This window comes from Schistocerca piceifrons, chromosome 3, assembly GCF_021461385.2.
Source record: "Schistocerca piceifrons isolate TAMUIC-IGC-003096 chromosome 3, iqSchPice1.1, whole genome shotgun sequence".
In the NCBI taxonomy this organism is placed as follows: Eukaryota; Metazoa; Arthropoda; class Insecta; order Orthoptera; family Acrididae; genus Schistocerca; species Schistocerca piceifrons.
In genome coordinates, this window is record NC_060140.1 from 120,654,976 (window position 1) to 120,673,137 (window position 18,162).

The window sequence follows — 18,162 nt, forward strand, 5'->3', positions numbered from 1 at the left end:
CAACCACACAGGCTGTCTTCCTTTCCCTAGACAAACCATCTTGGATTTGTCCTCAGATCCCCTGTCCGCCATCTTGGATTTTCTTGTTGGATTATGATGTCATAGTGAACGTCCTAGTGTCCCCTGCTCACCACCTTCGATTGTAGCATCCCTGAGAGTGTCCTCGTATGCACAGGTACACCCGTACATTGTGTTCTGATGTCCTACAGATTGCCCTTGAATTTCACACTAACAGACCAATGCCCCATCTCATTTTCCGAAAATTTCATGCCAATTTATACTTAAGGCAATACCCTAAGTTCTACAGTGATATCATATGTCTGGAGACACTTGTACTATTTGAATTTCCTACCATTTTCCAGTTTACCATAATTTTTTACATAGAACAATTAATCAATGTCAGAGGTGTGCCTGCAATCTGGTAACAATGCATGACATCATGAATCATGTCATATGGGTGGGGGAGGAGAAGAGGTGGGGAGGGGGCATGGTCGGTGGGTGAACAAGAGAAGGGGAATGGAGCAGTGGGGGAAGGATGAGAGGGAGGGAATGGGGATGTGGTGAGGGAATGGGCAGGGACAGTGAGTGTATGACAAGGCAGATGTGGAGAGAGAGGGGGTAGGTGGTAGGAGGAGGAGAAAATCTGGCAACAATGCACACTGCTCTAGTTCTCTTTTAGCTATACTACTGGAAAGATTAATATGATGTTTAGTTAGTTAGTTATTTAGTTAGTTAATTACATGTTCTACTGATCATGTGAACGTTTCTTTTATCGAAATGAACGAGTCAGTTTACAGGTTTTGTATAATGTATACATGATACACTGGCCCATATGCTGTGCGCCATCAGACTGTGTAACGCCAGCCTGGTTGATACTCCCTCTTCTTCAGACCTTCACATTTTGTGTCCTTGGCGTCCATCCACTCCATTGTTGCTCTTTCTCCATTTAATGATGACACCACTCTGTTGTTTCCCAGCCTTCCAGCTGTGCTGACATAGACATGTCACCTCCTGTCTGTCACAGCACTCTTCGCTCTGCCTTCCTTTCCGCCTGCTTCTGACGCTTTCCCCTCTCCCCCTGCCCCACCCCCTCTCCCATCCCCGATTTCCTTCATACACTCCTGGGCCCTTTCTTTCTTGTGTGTGGGTCATGTCCAGCTCATCCATTCACCTTATTCTCCAACAGATGGTTCCACATCACACATTGCGCCTACTGTGCTGCCCTTCCTGGTGTCGCCACCAGCTATTCGTCGCCCCCACTATTCTCCCATTGCGGTCGTGTTTTGTGGCCTTGCAGACTTCCCTGCACCTTCTGCTCTCCATTCTTAGAAGTTTCACTGCAAGGCCTGACTGCACCTGACCTTACAGCCATTGGCAGCTGTGTTGTGGGATCTGGTCGACGACTTTGCCTGTTTCTTGCTTTTCAGGTCCATTTCTACCCTTTTCTGCACTGCAGTTCTTCCTGATGATTGCCTTCTGCGAACAGCACCCAAACCTGCTATGATGCCTCACTTGTGTGATGAGACCTGATCAGCTCTGCTCTTGAAGGTGACTGCACGTCCAGATCTGAGACATTCACTGGTGATGAGTCCTCTGTTGTCCTTCCTTGGACACACATCACTGTGCCTGACCTCACCCATGATCCTCCCAGTGCTGCCTCTGGCTGTGTGCCTGCTGGTGCTTCCATCCTCCTAACAGTCCACTACAGGACTGCAGCGGCCAGCCGCGGTGGCCGTGCGGTTCTAGGCGCTGCAGTCCGGAACCGCGGGACTGCTATAGTCGCAGGTTCGAATCCTGCCTCGGGCATGGATGTGTGTGATGTCCTTAGGTTGGTTAGGTTTATGTAGTTCTAAGTTCTAGGGGACTGATGACCTAAGATGTTAAGTCCCATAGTGCTCAGAGCCATTTGAACCATTTTTGACTGCAGCTGTCGCCCACAAATATGGGGCACCATATCCACCAGCTCTGTGGTCTCCACCTAGTTTCCCTTCCTCCATGCACCACCACACTCCACTGCACGCTACCCTGCTCCTCTTCCCACTGCCACACTTTCCCTGCTCACCACTACGCTCCAACCCAAAACACCGCCCTCTTACAAGCAACGCTGCGGTGCTATGTGCAACAGAGCACTCCATTGCTCTCCCACATGCATCACTGCACACGTCCACACGCGCCCTACAGCTTCCTGTACCTACAGCTGCTTCAGTAACTAGACATGGGCCGCCGTATGTTGCGGCATTGGTTCCATTTTCCTCTATCCGACGCCACCCTTCCCTGGTGGGTCTTCCATTCTCCATTCGTCCTTCATAGATGCTTGTTTTTCCTTCTGTGCCTTCTTTGTGCACAGGTTTTTCTCGCCTTTCAAACCTCTTTTTTGCAAGTTTCAGTCCATCTTCAAAGTTGCAGTGTTACTTTCTCTCCTTCTGTCTGGCGCCCCCCCACAATGTATAGCTTGTCCACCCCTTGGGCTCCTTGCGTGCTCTCTCCCAGCTGCACTTTTCGGAATCTATATCGCGTCCGGCGCCTATGGCATTTCTCTGCCTCCTGTTCGTCTCCTTCTTCCCTCTGGACGATTATCCCCTATGGCTTCACCATCTCTGTAGAGGGGGGAAGCTGTCTGGCCACTCGCCTGGTACCCTACAACCTCAGAACACACACCTAGCTGGCAGATTACTGTACCCCAGATGTCCTCCACTGAAGACAGACACACGAGACAATCACATGCACCTCAGTGTGACATTAGCAACATGTTACACTGTTTATAGGACAATAGCAACATAATCATCCATCTTAGCACGTGCCAGACTCCAGTAGGCTCCATGAGAGACTCCAGCGTCGTCCGCCAAAAGTGTGCGCAATCGACCATAGCACTGCAAAGACCACACTAAATTTCGTCAACATGTCATGTGATCCACATGGAAACCCTTCCATTAGATTACTCAAGACACTGCACGACCAGTAGCCAGCACCACTCGCTGTCGCTCTGGGCTCAATGCTGTCTGCTCCTTGCAGCTCGACCATCGGTAGCGAACTTTTGCAGCAGCCATCAGTTCCATCCCAATCTCTGGCTGGACCTAACCTAGCGTGTTCGAAGGCTCCGACCACCACATCAGTCTGCCGCATCTGATCGATCCGGACACACACCCAGACACCAGGGAGATGACTGCCTAAGACATCAACCGCATACTGAGAAGAATCCAATGAAGGACATAGATTTGGATTACATCTGCTACGTCTTCATACTGTACAGACTCCGAGAGCCATCGTACGGTGCGTGGCAGGTGGTATCCTGTTGCACTGTTAGTCATTTACTTCCCTGTTCCATTGGTTAACAGAGCGAGGGAAAAATGCCTCACTCTACGCCTCTGTATGAGCACTGATTTCTCCATCTTACCTCCGTGCTCCTTACGTGAAATGTATGTTAGCGACAGTACAATCGTTCCGCAGTCTGCTTCAGTTTCCGGGTCTCTAAATGTTCTCCTTAGTGTTTCTCGAAAATGTCGTCGCCTTCCCTCCCGGGATTTCCATTTGATATCCTGCAGCATCTCAATAAAACCTGTGTGGTGTTCGAAGCTACCGATAACAAAACTAGCATACAAGCCTTTGGATTGGTTCAATGGCTTGCTTTAAACCGACCTGGTGCGGAATCCAAACACTGGAGCAATAGTGAATAAGAGATTGACTATCTTTCTACATGCGATGTAATTTACCGATGAGCTACACTTTCCCAAAACTCTCCCGGTGAGCCAAAGTTGACCATTCGCCTTCCCTAGCAGAGTTCTCACATGCTCGTTACGTTTCACACTTTTTTGCAACGTTATGCCCGTGTATTTAAACTAAGTGATTTGTTAAGGTCCACGCTACTAATGCTGTATTCTAACAGTACCAGATTGTTTTTCCTACTCATATGCATTAACTACATCTACATTTACAGCTAGGTGTCAGTCATCACACCAACTAGAAATCTTGCCCGTCACACCAACTACAAATCTTGTCTAAGACATCTTCTGTCCTACAGTAACTCAACTTCGACACCTTCCTGTACACCACAGCATCACCACAACCATAGTTTGCTGCCCACCCTGTGCACTAAATCATTTATGTATATAGAGAACAAAAGCGGTCCTATCACTGTTCCCTGGGATATTCCTGACGATATCCATGTCTCTGGCGAACAGACAACATAGTGTGTCCTACTACCTAAGAAGTCTTCGAGTCAGTACGTGCCTGGGAACCTATTCCATACTCTCGTAGCTTCGTTAAAAGTTTGCAGTGAGGTGCCGTGTCAAGTGCTTTTCGAAAATCTAGAAATATGGAATCTGTCTTTTGCGCCTCTACTTAGTTCCGAGAATGCCATACGAGAAAAGTGCAAGCTGGGTGTTGCCCGAGCGATGCTTTCTAAAACCGTGCTGGCTCATGGACAGAGACTTTTCGGCCTCAAGGAAATTTGCCAAATTCGAGCTGAGAGTATGATCAAGAATTCTGCAGCAAATCGTTGTGAAAGACATAGGTCTGTAATTTTGCGAGTCCGTTCTTTTACTCTTATATCAGGACTCACCTGCTTGTTTCCAGTCACTTCGGAGTTTGCACTGAGTGAGAGAAATCCGATAAGTGGAAGCTAAATAAGAGGCCATTGCCATGCAGTACTCTTTGTAAAAGCGAAATAGGGTTCCATCCGTGCCTGTCGACTTATTTGTTTTCGACTCTTTCAGTTGCTTCTTTACACCAGGGATGCTTATCACTGTAGTGAGAAGTCTATGATTGTACCAGAAGTGGCACTTACTTTTCTACCTCACATCATTATGTTTTACCAGAAAAGTGTTCTTGCATAGTAACTTGTGTAGTGACTTTTATTATGTGCTGTCCTTGCCAACTCGTAAGACCGAGACAAATTAAGACTCCTTTTTGTACTGTAGGTGTTTCTGTTGCCAGTATAAATAACATTAAATGAGACAGAGAAGAAGCTACCAACAAGAAACAGACAAGCAGTTAAAAGTATTGACTTATATTCATCAATAAAGAGCAGATTAAATGCGAACACTGTGGAACGATACCAACACAGAATTATGGACTTGTCAGCGGTAAAGTATGTTCTGGACATTGAGGTAATAACACAGAAACACTATAAAACAAATATCATGAGATCGTCCGCCGGCCGGTGTTGCCAAGCGGTTCTAGAGACTTAAGTCTGGAACCTCGCTGCTGCTACGGTCGCAGGTTCGAATCCTGCGTCGGGCATGGATGTGTGTGGTGTCCTTAGGTTAGTTAGGGTTAAGTAGTTAAGTAGTTCTAAGTTCTAGGGGACTGATGACCTCAGATGTTAAGTCCCATAGTGCTCAGAGCCATGTTTTTTTTTTATTTATTTAATTTTTTTTTTTAGGTCGTCCAGTGAAAGAGAGAGCCTGTTTGGTCATGAGAAATTTCAGATACGGATGTAAACGTGGAGAGCGTGAAGATTCTTATGTCAGTAGTGGAGGATACGTGACACTGTCATCTCGCAGCAAAAGCAGTCAAGACTCCTGGAATGAAGCCGAAGATCGCAATACAGACTAACAGCTATTGATCTAAATTTAAGCAAGACACATTCCATGGTTATGGAAGAAGTACCTTCAGATATCTGCAGCAGGATGGGAAGGGGGCGGTTGCTGGAGAGCGTCTCTCCATGTTTTTATGGACACGGACAGAGCACAGCACTGTGTGTGTACTCTGGGAGAATGTAGTGCCTGTAGCCAACATTACAGATGGTGGGAAAGATTACGGCTCCTGCAGAGTTGGCCGACTGTGTGGGTAGATTTCCAGAAGTTACAGCCTGTCATGGCACCAGGACTACGACCACAGGAATAGAGCTTTCACACACACGACGGGATTTTTGCAGCTGAAATTTGAACCCATTGGTTCCAGACCTTACTAATTTACACCGTCATGTAGCTGATTATCAGATATTGAAAGTGAGTCGCCCATCGAACCGGTGGTCCCTTATCCGGCAACACATCGATGGGTCCAGATGGCTGAGGAAAACTGATATTAATGTATAAATTTGCCAGTTAAATTTATCATCTTATCAGTTAACTGTGAAACATGCTCTTGATTACACACATTGTAATCGAAATTAAGTATATTGGAACTTTTTTTTTGTTTTCTTTATTGAGTTTCGATTCCTCCCGAAGGGGGCGGGCTGGCAGCAGCTTAGTACGCCGCTCATCAGCCTACAGAATTTGTTTTAAAAAGAGGAAAATAATAAGTAATAAAAGCAGGCGATAACATCGGTGACTTAAATGGTAAAATGGCGGAAAATCGTGGAACTTAAAACATAGAACAAAGGGTTGATGATGCTAATAAAATACATATGAAGCAGACAGGTAAAAGAATAGACAGACAATTAAAAAAACACGGCAACAGTCTGGTTTCTGTTCGCAAGAGATATAAAATGCACACCCAGCTTCAGCATTAGTTTCTGCTTGCAACACTTCGGAAAGACGAACAACACTGACCATTCACTTGAACACTGCACTAAAAATTGGCACAAATATGATATACCACAGCCGAGGGCAGATGGGGGGAACCTGGACAGATGACGGGAAAGGAAAGGGGGGGAAGGAGAGGAGAAAACGAAGCGGGGGGGGGGGGGAGGGGGGAAAGGCTCAAATGGTTCAAATGGTTCTGAGCACTATGGGACTTAACTTCTGAGGTCATCAGTACCCTAGAACTTAGAACTACTTAAATCTAACTAACCTAAGGACATCACACACATCCATGCCCAAGGCAGGACTCGGACCTGAGACCGTAGTGGTCAGGCGGTTCCAGACTGAAGCGCCTAGAACCACATGGCCACACCGGCCGGCATCTGTGTGGGGAACGGGAGGCGTATACGGAAGGTGAGGCGGAGTGCGTGGCGCTCAAGGATCTGGTGGGACTTATAGAATTTGGGGGGGGGGGGGGGGGAGGTCGATATCCAGGCGGACCTGGCATAGCAGAGGATGGGACGGATTAAGGATTTGTAGGTGTGGAGGATGGTAGAGGGGTGCAACCCCCATCTCTCGCCAGACAGGATTTTATACTGGAACATAATTATACATGCTTAAAGATTCTTTCTTTGTATAGGATTGGACAACACAGTACACTGCAGAAAAGTCTCAGGATTACACCACCTCTAACTTTTTCAACTAACGAAGTACTCCTTCTCGAGTGAAAAAGATTCCAGCAAAACGTGAACTTCAATCCTACGAGTCTTCCTGCTCTGTTTATAACGTAAAATATTGTGAGACAGGTGGTTTCCTGCAGGTGGTTCCCCGAGTCGCCGCGCTGGCTGACGTGCAGGGGGCGCGAGGAGGAGGCGCTGAGCGTGCTGCGGCGGATCGCGGCCACCAACGGCTCCAGCCTGCCGCCGTTCACCCTGCAGGTGCTGCACCGCGTCGCCAAGGCCAAGCGGGACCGCGTCGGCTACCTGGCCATCTTCTCCAGCTGGAACCTCTTCAGGAACACCCTCCTGCTCGTCATTGCCAAGTGCGCACGAGTTACTGTAAAACTAACATGTTTTCATAAACACAAGGAAATGAGATCAACAGCTTTTATGTCAACTGGTACACATTGTCAAAGTTACATCGCATAGCTGCGATTCTTCCTCAACTGACGAGTATCATAAGAACCATCCAACCAATCATGGGCTACAGTATCTGGAGGTGCCACATTTTACATCTAAATCTACATTTACATTTATACTCCGCAAGCTACCCAACGGTGTGTGACGGAGGGCACTTTACGTGCCACTGTCATTACCTCCCTTTCCTGTTCCAGTCGCGTATGGTTCGCGGGAAGAACGACTGCCGAAAAGCCTCTGTGCGCGCTCGAATCTCTCTAATTTTACATTCGTGATCTCTTCAGGAGTTATAAGTAGGGGGAAGCAACATATTCGATACCTCATCCAGAAACGCACCCTCTCGAAACCTTGACAGCAAGCTACACCGCGATGCAGAGCGCGTCTCTTGCAGAGTCTGCCAGTTGAATTTGCTAAACATCTCCGTAACGCTATCACGCCTACCAAATAACCCTGTGACGAAACGCGCCGCTTTTCTTTGGATTTTCTCTATCTCCTCTGTCAACCCGAACTGGTACAGATCCCATACCGATGAGCAATACTCAATTATAGGTTCAACGAGTGTTTTGTAAGCCACCTCCTTTGTTGATGAACTACATTTTCTAAGGACTCTCCCAATGAATCTCAACCTGGCACCCACCTTACCAACAATTAATTTTATATGATCATTCCACTTCGAATCGGTCCGTACGCATACTCCCAGATATTTTACAGAAGTAACTGCTACCAGTGTTTGTTCCGCTATCACATAATCATATAATAAAGGATCCTTCCTTCTATGTATTCGCAATACAATACATGTTAAGGGCCAGTTGCCACTCCCTGCACCAAGTGCCTATCCGCTGCAGATCTACCTGTATTTCGCTGCAATTTTCTAATGCTGCAACTTCTCTGTATACTACAACATCATCCGCGAAAAGCCGCATGGAACTTCCGACATTATCAACTAGGTCATTTATATATATATTGTGAAAAGCAATGGTCCCATAACACTCCCCTGTGGCACACCAGAGGTTACTTTAACGTCTGTAGACGTCTCTCCATTGAGAACAACATGCCGTGTTCTGTTTGCTAAAACTCTTCAAACCAGCCACGCAGCTTGTCTGATATTCCGTAGGCTCTTACTTTGTTTATCAGGAGACAGTGCGGAACTGTATAGAACGCCTTGCGGAAGTCAAGGAAAATGGTGTCTACCTGGGAGCCTGTATCTAATATTTTGTGGGTCTCATGAACAAATTCATTGTAACTTCCTCTCCTACACACAATGGTGGATTACGTCTCCAGAGTCCGAAGCTACGTCACAAGTCCATCTTCCCGTGACACGTGGTATTCACTTATAATGGAGACAACTGGAACCATTTCTAGATAGTTACCAACAACGTTGGAACCAAGCAGAGTACCACCACCTGCGAATCTATCACAACAAGTAAAAGTGTGGCGTTAGACGTGGAAATATTGCTTCAAGAGGACCTGTACAACGCATGAAACCCTGGAGGGCGGGAGAGCAGACGTAAACTTAACCCTGGCAACGATGTAATTGCTTAGTTTATGCAGTAAAAATTCACAAAAGTATTAGGTAAAATTTACACAAACGCCAGTTTTACAATGTGCTCGACTAAGACAGTGGCTTCATAAGTCGAATCAATGAAGACCAAAGAAAGTAAAATTTGGGAAACAATTCGTGCAGTCGCATATTTTTGTACAGTAGTTAGCGGGAGTGCCATGCACAACATACAAGGAATCCTGAACGGTGGGGACGGAATGTGGGAATGGAGGTGGGTTTCAAGGTCTCTTCCATACGTTTCTCTTGAACAACTCGAAACCTACAGCCTCTAACGAAAACGTATCCTAGGACAAAATATATCTACATTAAATTTCCTACAAATAGGACTTGTTCAATTCTTTCTGTAGGCCTCACAGGCTGCACGTAGCGAGCGAGAGAACAGGAAAATCTAGCGCATGGTTTCTGAAAGAAAATGTAGAACTTCGAGTTGTATGAAACGACATCTGAAAGGGGCATCTGTAGGGGTAACAAAGAATGAAGGAAATTGAATTTGAAAGTAGATTTGAAACCATAATAAAACTAAAATAATTCTGAAGTAAATACGAAGAAGAAAACAGTAAAAGCAGCAATAAAGTCATTGACCCAGTGAATGACTTTCTATGTTTAGAGCGGTTGGAAGAAAAAGAGCCAACAGGCAGAGTAGAAAAGCCTGAGTAATTTTTGTTACCTAGCAACGATGAAGGTATCATTGACGCGTGTTGTCGCAATTTTAGTCGTGAATTCGCATCGGCAAGCTCTTGTAAAAGTTATACATTATTCGTGTTTAACATTCCGTCTTTCGGCTTAATTGCATTGCTAGAAGTTTGGCGAAGATTACCAGCTCTACCGTGAACGTTTTATGTTTGCAGATTTATTTCTACTGTTTTCATTGACTCTGTGCTCTGGAGAAAATAAAGTTCAGCAGTCGCAAACATGGTAGTGGCCATTTTTTTAAGCTCAGTTTCTGTTTTCCAAACAGTTTACTTTTTTATGAACTTTTCAGTTTAGTTGCCGATTGTTTCCCATACGTCTGCCCTAACCATCGTGCGCCATTTTGTATCAGCACAGCTCTGGCTGACGTACAATAACATTTTACATTTAAAACCTACAAGATCATGAATTTCAGTTAATGTAAGTAAGTACGTCTTCTTGATTAAGTTCGAACACAAGAGCAACAACATTAATATGTGGTTCAAATGGCTCTGAGCACTATGGGACTCAACTGCTGAGGTCATTAGTCCCCTAGAACTTAGAACTAGTTAAACCTAACTAACCTAAGGACATCACAAACATCCATGCCCGAGGCAGGATTCGAACCTGCGACCGTAGCGGTCTTGCGGTTTCAGACTGCAGCGCCTTTAACCGCACGGCCACTTCGGCCGGCCATTAATATCTGGCTTATCCTTGACGGTCATCAGTTATTCTAGACAGGTGTTTAATTAAAATAGAGGAATTCTGATGTGTTCTAAGCGCTTGTTTTGTTGGGCACAGTTGTTTGGTATGTCAGTGTAGGACACCAGTTTAGACATTTTGGTTCTCCACTCAGGCACAGTTAACTTACGTGGCTGAAGTCAGAGATTCTTCCACACTGTTTCGTTTCTCATGATGCTAATAAGCCGTTGGGTGTGATTGGAGGTATCTTTTGTAAACCCTTCTCGCGAGTTTTGTAAAGCCTCGTCGCTGCTGCTGAGGAGGATGAGTTTGTGGGTTCGTGAAACGGCTTGGGGCGCAGTACACCGCTAAGACAATTTCTCCCTGCCACTGTAATACAGCTATGCCTCAGGATCACGTAACAGGGTAGGAAAACGAAGGTTCTACAACACTCCAACAAATTAGTAACAAAGTCACACAAATGAGTTAAACGTTTACTTATATTTGTGTCTTATAGAACAAGAAGTCTGGGACACCACTTGTAATATAACACAAAAAAGACCCTCAATGGCTAAGTGCAAATAATCGTAGGTCATTTCCACAGTACATAGTAAAAGCAGTTTTTACAACTGCCTGTTCACGTCGAAGAGTTCACTAAACGACGTATCTTAAGTCAGCACTGGACGATGATCTATAACCAAGTGGGCAACAGTTGCTCTTCTGTCATCCGTATAGGCTTCTGTCCGTTGTCGTCTGGTCATTGGCGGATTGTACTCGGCCGGCAATTGGCCGAGGCGAAGTCGATGTCTTCATCCTAAGCGCCGCCCATGGCGCTGGTGGAATTTGTGCAAGTGGCGAGCCTCTACGTCACTGGCACCTGCACGCTCTTTGCGCCTGTGGTGCTTTTGCCCTGTCTGTGTCTTGCCCGGTCGACACAGCAGTACCAAATTGCGAACTCTTCTACAGCAGTTAATTTGCAAATCCATAATCCCTATAGAGGTCAGTCACAGCTATAGTCATAAGACCGCAGCACTTGCCGAGGTAAAATTGTAACTCTCGACAAGCGTACTTGTGCAGTTCGATTGCTTTACTGGTCACTCCGTATTATTTCCCAGTGTTGAATGTGACAGCGATTGAACATCATTGCCACGAGTCGTTCGCGTGTATCTCTCATCCAGTCTTTTTCTTTAGATCATCTGAAGCGTGAGTGTTTAACATATAGTTCTTCGTAATGTTATCGTTACTTTCATAAAGCCACATTAGCTGTGTTCTTTGCCACAAATGTGAATTACCTCTTTGAGCTGCCAATGTTAGAATAAAAGATACAATACATTCTGATACCGCAACGTATCGTAATATTAACGATTAATGAAAACTTCCACAAATGTACTGAAACACATTACTTCTGTCACGACCTCTTTCGTGCGTTACAATATCAAGAGGTCGCCTGCAGTTAAATACATTAATAAGTCAGGCTAAAAGCTGTAGGATCTTAACGAAAAAGTTAATCAGCTCACACTTCCAACAGCCTCATAATCAATCGTTACCTAGTTGTGTCCATACCGTGATTCAAGAGATCAAGTTGCCTTACCCAACGTAGGGCCAAAATCTGGAAGTGACAGTCATATAAACGTTCGGTCGACCGCTTGGCGGAAGTAAAGCGAGCTGTATGACTATGCAACACGTCATTCTGTATAGATAAGGCCGCTCCACTAAAGAGGTGAACGAGTGAACATAATTCTTGGGCTTCGTCGAGTGCGATATAACGATTCCGTCATCGCATTCGTTGCAAGTAAAGAGAAAACCAAATCACAATGAAATGTGATAAACACTACACAAACATCTAACGCAATGTCAAATATACACTGACGGAAAAAAGTATCGCAACACCAAGAAAGAGTTGTGCGGCATAAGCGAAAGCCAGCAGGCGTATTTATACATCTGAAAGATCATGTCGTTCAAATTTGGCGCAAGTCGCTTAAGAGTGGCGCTAGTAGTGTCAACTGTGAGGATGCAAATCAGGTTTGTTTTAATTACACAATGTAACGGTCGTGAGCGCTAGTTATCTTTGAGATTGGACGTATTGAGTTGTTGTTAGTCAACAGTGCCTTTAAGACGAGAACGACCGCATTGTCAACACCTCACAGAATTTGAAGCAAGCCGTGTAATATGGCTACGAGAAGCTGGATGTTCCTTCTGCAGTATTGCAGAGGAACGTGGTAGGAAGGCAGCCGCTGTACATTATTGCTGGCAGTGGTGATCACGCGATTGTACGGTCACACGATGATCTGATTCCGGACGGCCACTTAACACTACCGAGAGAGAAACCATCACGTTCAGCGTATGGCGCTGGTGAATTGTACTGCATCTGCAGCAGCAGTATGAGCAGTAGTTGGCACCACAGTGACACAACGAACCTTACAAATCGATTACTTCAAGGACGGTTCCGTGCCAGATGCCCTGTAGCGTGCATTCCACTGGCCCTAAACCACCGCCGTCTGCTACTTCGGCAACGGCCTTGCCGCAGTAGATACACCGGTTCCCGTGAGATCACCGAAGTTAAGCGCTGTCGGGCGTGGCCGGCATTTGGATGGGTGACCATCCAGCCGCCACGCGCTGTTGCCGTTTGTCGGGATGCACTCAGCCTCGTGATGCCAATTGAGGAGCTACTCGACCGAATAGTAGCGGCTCCGATCAAAGAAAGGCATCATAACGACTGGGAGCGCGGTGTGCTGACCACATGCCCCTCTTATCCGCATCCTCAACTAAGTATGACACGGCGGTCGCATGGCTCCGATGGGCTACTTGTGGCCTGAAGACGGAGTGCTATCTGCTACTTCAGTGGTATCAAGCGAGAGATCCTTGGGGGACAAGGTGAAGGTCTGTTATGTTTTCTGATGAAAGCTGGTTCTGCCTCGGTAACAGTGATGGCCATGTGTTGGTCAGAAGCAGGCCAGTTCAGGAACTGCAGCCAACCTGTCTGCGTGCTAGACACACTGGACCTACACCTGAATATATGACCTGGGGTGCGATTTCGTATGACTGCAGGAACAGTAACGAGGTTGCCCCACACACCCAAACTGAAGATTTTGTACGTTAGTCTGGTGATTCGACCTGTTGTGCAGTCATTCGTGAACCGGTTTGGCATTGACAGAGAGCTGGATGTCCTCCTGAGGTGGCTCTGAGCACTATGGGACTTAACATCTGTGGTCATCAGTCCCCTAGAACTTAGAACTACTTAAACCTAACTAACCTAAGGACATCACACACATCCATGCCCGAGGCAGGATTCGAACCTGCGGCCGTAGTCTCCTGAGGTTACTGTGCCAAATTCTGTTCAACTGGTGCATTAAATTGTCAAAATCCCGAACTGGTTACAGGGCCATGCCCAAAATGCTCGAAACGTTCTCAACTGTGGGGGAGATTAGGTGACCTTGCTGACACTTGTCAACCACGAAGAGAAGCAATAAAAACTCTCGCCTTGTGTGGGTGAGCATTGTCTGGCTGAAGTGGAAGCTCAGGATGGCTTGCCATGAAGGACAACAAAATGGGAGGTACAATATCGTCGAGTCGACGTAACGCTGTGCTATAAGGGTGCCATGGACGACAAACAAAGGGCTCCTCCTATGAAAAGAAATGGCAGTCCAGACCATCACTCCTGTTCTCGGGCCATATGACAGGCGACAAACAGGTTGGTGGTATCCCTCTGCTCTCTGGGGTGCCTCCATACTCATCTTCGCTGGTCATCTGGCTCAGATCGAAGTGAGGGTAATCACTGAAGACAGTTCTAGTACAGTCAATGAGATTCTAGGCCGAAGCCGTGACTGAAGACATCTTGGACACTGCTGGGATGCCAACCTGATTGTCACCCCATACAGTCCGACATCCAGGAGTGATGGTCTGGGGTGCCATTTGATTTCGTAACAGGACCCCTTTTCTTTTAACCACGGCACCGTTACAGCACAGTGGAACTTTGACGGAAGTCTACTCCCTAAAATGTAGACTTTCACGGCCGGAAATATCATGTCCATTATAATTATCCGGGCTGTTATGCCGTGGTAAGTTGATGAATTTTGTCTCAATTCCCAACGTTTCGTCTCCGACTGCGGGAGACACCTTAAAGGCGTTCCGTAGGTCGATGGAAGGTCCAACACACCCACTGGCTCGCTACTGACTGCCGCTAAATTCCGTGTCCGCGCGCTCCCGCGCCGCGGTGTGACGTCACGTGTTTTGAGAAAGTCAGTGCAATTGGCCGCTGTCCGTCGCCGTCGATCGCCGTTGTCATCACCCAGTAGTGGACGGGTGGTACACATCTTCTTTAACACCGGCATCCATATACCGTTTAATTTCACACCCTCCTCCTTTCGGTTGAAATTATTTGGGTGTTTAGCGATTTCGATTGCCTCCCTGTCGAGCCTTTCGTAGTATCCGCTTGTGGCCGCTAGTACTTGCATCTCCACACCAGTGGGTGTGTTGGACCTTCCATCGACCTACGGACCCCCTTGATGATGTCTCCAGCAGTCGAAGACGAAACGTTGGGTATTGAGACAAAATTCATCAACCGACCACGGCATAACAGCCTGGATAATTATAATGGACATGATATTTCCGGCCGTGAAAGTCTACATTTTAGTATCAGACGCCTCCACGGGGAGGAGATGTCAAGAGAAGTGCGACGCCTGGAAGGACTCCAGAAGAAGACAGTGCAGCTTTTGTTTTCCCTCACATTCCTGTCTCGTTGCAGAACCGTCGGCGTTATACCGCAGTTTCTGAAGATAAAGCGACTGTTCTATTCGGGAAAGGCACAACGCATTTTCAAATGGACTGACGAGGCCTCACAACGAGAGCGCATTCAGCAGACCCGACGGCACTTGGCAAGCACAAACTGTAAGTTAATGTCTCCCCGAATTACGATTAGTAATAAACTGTGCAGAAGTGACTGGGATAAAATTGATAGACTACTGCACGATACCATGGGGAAGCGTATGTTGACAACGTCTAGTAGACAGAAGAAGAAGTTTGATAATTTGCTACCTAATCAGACTGTTCGGCATTTAGACGTTTCCCGGACCGTTATCAATTTGTCCAAACGTTCGTTATCTGACGATGAGACATCTGTGCTTCCAAGGGAGGAAATTTTGCTGTGAGTCCGCGTTTTGTGCCCAGGGAAGAAATTATAGCCAGTGTAGAAGCAGGAATTCGCAGGGTGGATTCTGTAACAGCTGAAGAAAGACGTATAGAAACAGTGAGGATATTAGCCAATGCAAAACCGCCGAAAAGTAATATAACTGTGGGTGAGAGAAGAGCTTTAAAACTCCTGAATGACGACGATAGTATTTTGGTTCTCCCAGCTGACAAAGGAAGCGCAACGGTGGTTATGGATGTGGCTGACTATCAGAGTAAAATTACTGATCTACTGGATCCGCAAGCATATAGGAAGCTGAATAAGGACCCCACTAACAACGTTCTCAGAACTGTGTCACGGTTAACAAAAAAGGCCTCCATTGAAGAAAGTCTACAGAAAGGTCTCTGCAATTCGGTTGGCTACCCAAAATTCATAAAGAAAATGTGCCGTTAAGACCGACACTAAGTGCCATTGGTTCGCCCACCTACTCGTTAGCAAAGTTTTTGACTACGCTGTTGAAACCACATGTGGGCCGTTCGGACTCTTATATAAAGAATTTGACACATTTCATCAGCAGATTGAATGGCATAGTGGTCCAGCCGGAGGACATATTGGTCAGCTTCGATGTGGTATCGCTGTTTACCATGGTTCCACTTAATGATGTATTGGAACAGCTGGGTCGAATTTTTCCTGCCGATATTTCAGAACTGTTTAAGTGTTGTTTGACGACCACATACTTTAAGTGGAATGAAGAGTTTTATGAGCAAACGGGTGGCGTGGCTATGGGGAGCCCCCTAAGTCCCGTAATTGCAAACTTCTTTATGGAGAAATTAGAAGAACAGACCTTAGGTTCTGCGAGCAAAAAACCAGATGTATGGTTCCGATACGTGGATGACACATTTGTGCTGTGGAGACATGGCAGGGAGGAACTAAGCCGGTTCCACGAACATCTGAACAGTATAAACTGGAGAATTCAGTTTACAATGGAGGAGGAGGTAGACGGCAAATTACATTTCCTCGATGTGCTTGTTTTTAGAAACGAAAATGGTAGTTTGGGCCTCTCAGTATACCGCAAACCCACGCACACGGGCCGTTATTTGCACCGGGATTCGAACCACCACCCACAACAGAAGCGGGGTGTTATCAAGACTTAGCGGACAGAGCTATAAATATTTGTGAACCTGAGGTGCTCGACGCTGAGATGGAACATCTCCACAATGCACTAATGAAGAACGGATATTCGTCCACTGAAATAAAACGTGCGTTGAGGCAACCACGCAGAAATCATACTGACGTACAGGCTACTGCAAAATCTAAGGTTTTCCTGCCGTTTGTTAAAAATGTAACGGAAAGAATAGGGAGGATCTTGACGAAGCGGAATATTACCGTAATCTACAAGCATACCAGGAAGATACAGGAATACCTTAAGCCTGCCAAGGACGCTCTAAAACCTTTGGGAAAAGCTGGAGTGTATAGGATCCCATGCAGCTGTGGTGATGTTTATGTGGGTACCGCTAAAAGAACTGTTTCTAAACGTTTGGAAGGATACAAGGGAAATTGTAGAAGAGGAGAAACGGAACGATCAGCTGTTGCGGAGCATGCTTTCCAGCCAGGGAACCACAATATTCGTTTCGAGGAGACGCAAGTACTAGCGGCCACAAGCGGATACTACGAAAGGCTCTACAGGGAGGCAATCGAAATCGTTAAACACCCAAATAATTTCAACCGAGAGGAGGAGGGTGTGAAATTAAACGATATATGGATGCCGGTGTTAAAGAAGATGTGTACCACCCGTCCACTACTGGGTGATGGCAACGGCGATCGACGGCGACGGACAGCGGCCAATTGCACTAACGTTTTCAAAACACGTGACGTCACACCGCGGCGCGGGAGCGCGCGGACACGGAATTTAGCGGCAGTCAGTAGCGAGCCAGTGGGTGTGTTGGACCTTCCATCGACCTACGGACCCTCTTGAAGATGTCTCCCGCAGTCGAAACGTTTGGGAATTGAGACAAAATTCATCAACTGACCACTGCATAACAGCCCGTATAATTGTAATGGACAGTCTACTCCCTGTTTTGTAGCCCTTGAGAGCATTCCCATTTAGTCTTAGATTGTAGCAAGGTAATGCCCCCTCCACACCCCGAAAATTTCTGCTGATCATTTCCGTGCTTGCCACACAGCTTGGCCAGCAAGATAGTCCAATGCTGAGGTACTACCTCAATACAGTTGCAGAGCCTCTGTAACGCTGTTCAAGTGTAGAGGGAATACCAAGTGGCCTGTGGCATGAGTGGGAATTTGAACTGAGGAGGGAGGCGTACTGGAGTAGCACGAGCAGTTGTGCAAAGCCATTGTGCCACGGTGACATAGCGGTTAGCGCATATTCTTAGTGTGCGAGAGAACTGGGTTCGAATCTGGGCCTTGGTTCTGATTTTCATTCCTCACTTCAGTCTGCAAATATACGTGTTTTATTGCTGTATATTTGCAGTCGTGCGTCCTGGAAACTGCAAGTGATTGATGATGGGCAAA

The 18,162-nt window shown here is 46.5% G+C and overlaps 1 protein-coding gene across 1 annotated transcript in view; it reads left to right on the forward strand.

Annotated features, from left to right (window-relative positions):
- The window catches only part of LOC124788447 (solute carrier family 22 member 7-like), a 239,255-nt gene extending 231,646 nt beyond the window's left edge, over window positions 1-7,609 (forward strand). The window contains exon 6 of the mRNA XM_047255719.1: window positions 7,282-7,609. Within this exon, the coding sequence (XP_047111675.1) occupies window positions 7,282-7,609 (328 nt within the window). The remainder of the gene's footprint in view (window positions 1-7,281) is intronic.
- Window positions 7,610-18,162: the final 10,553 nt, after the last annotated feature.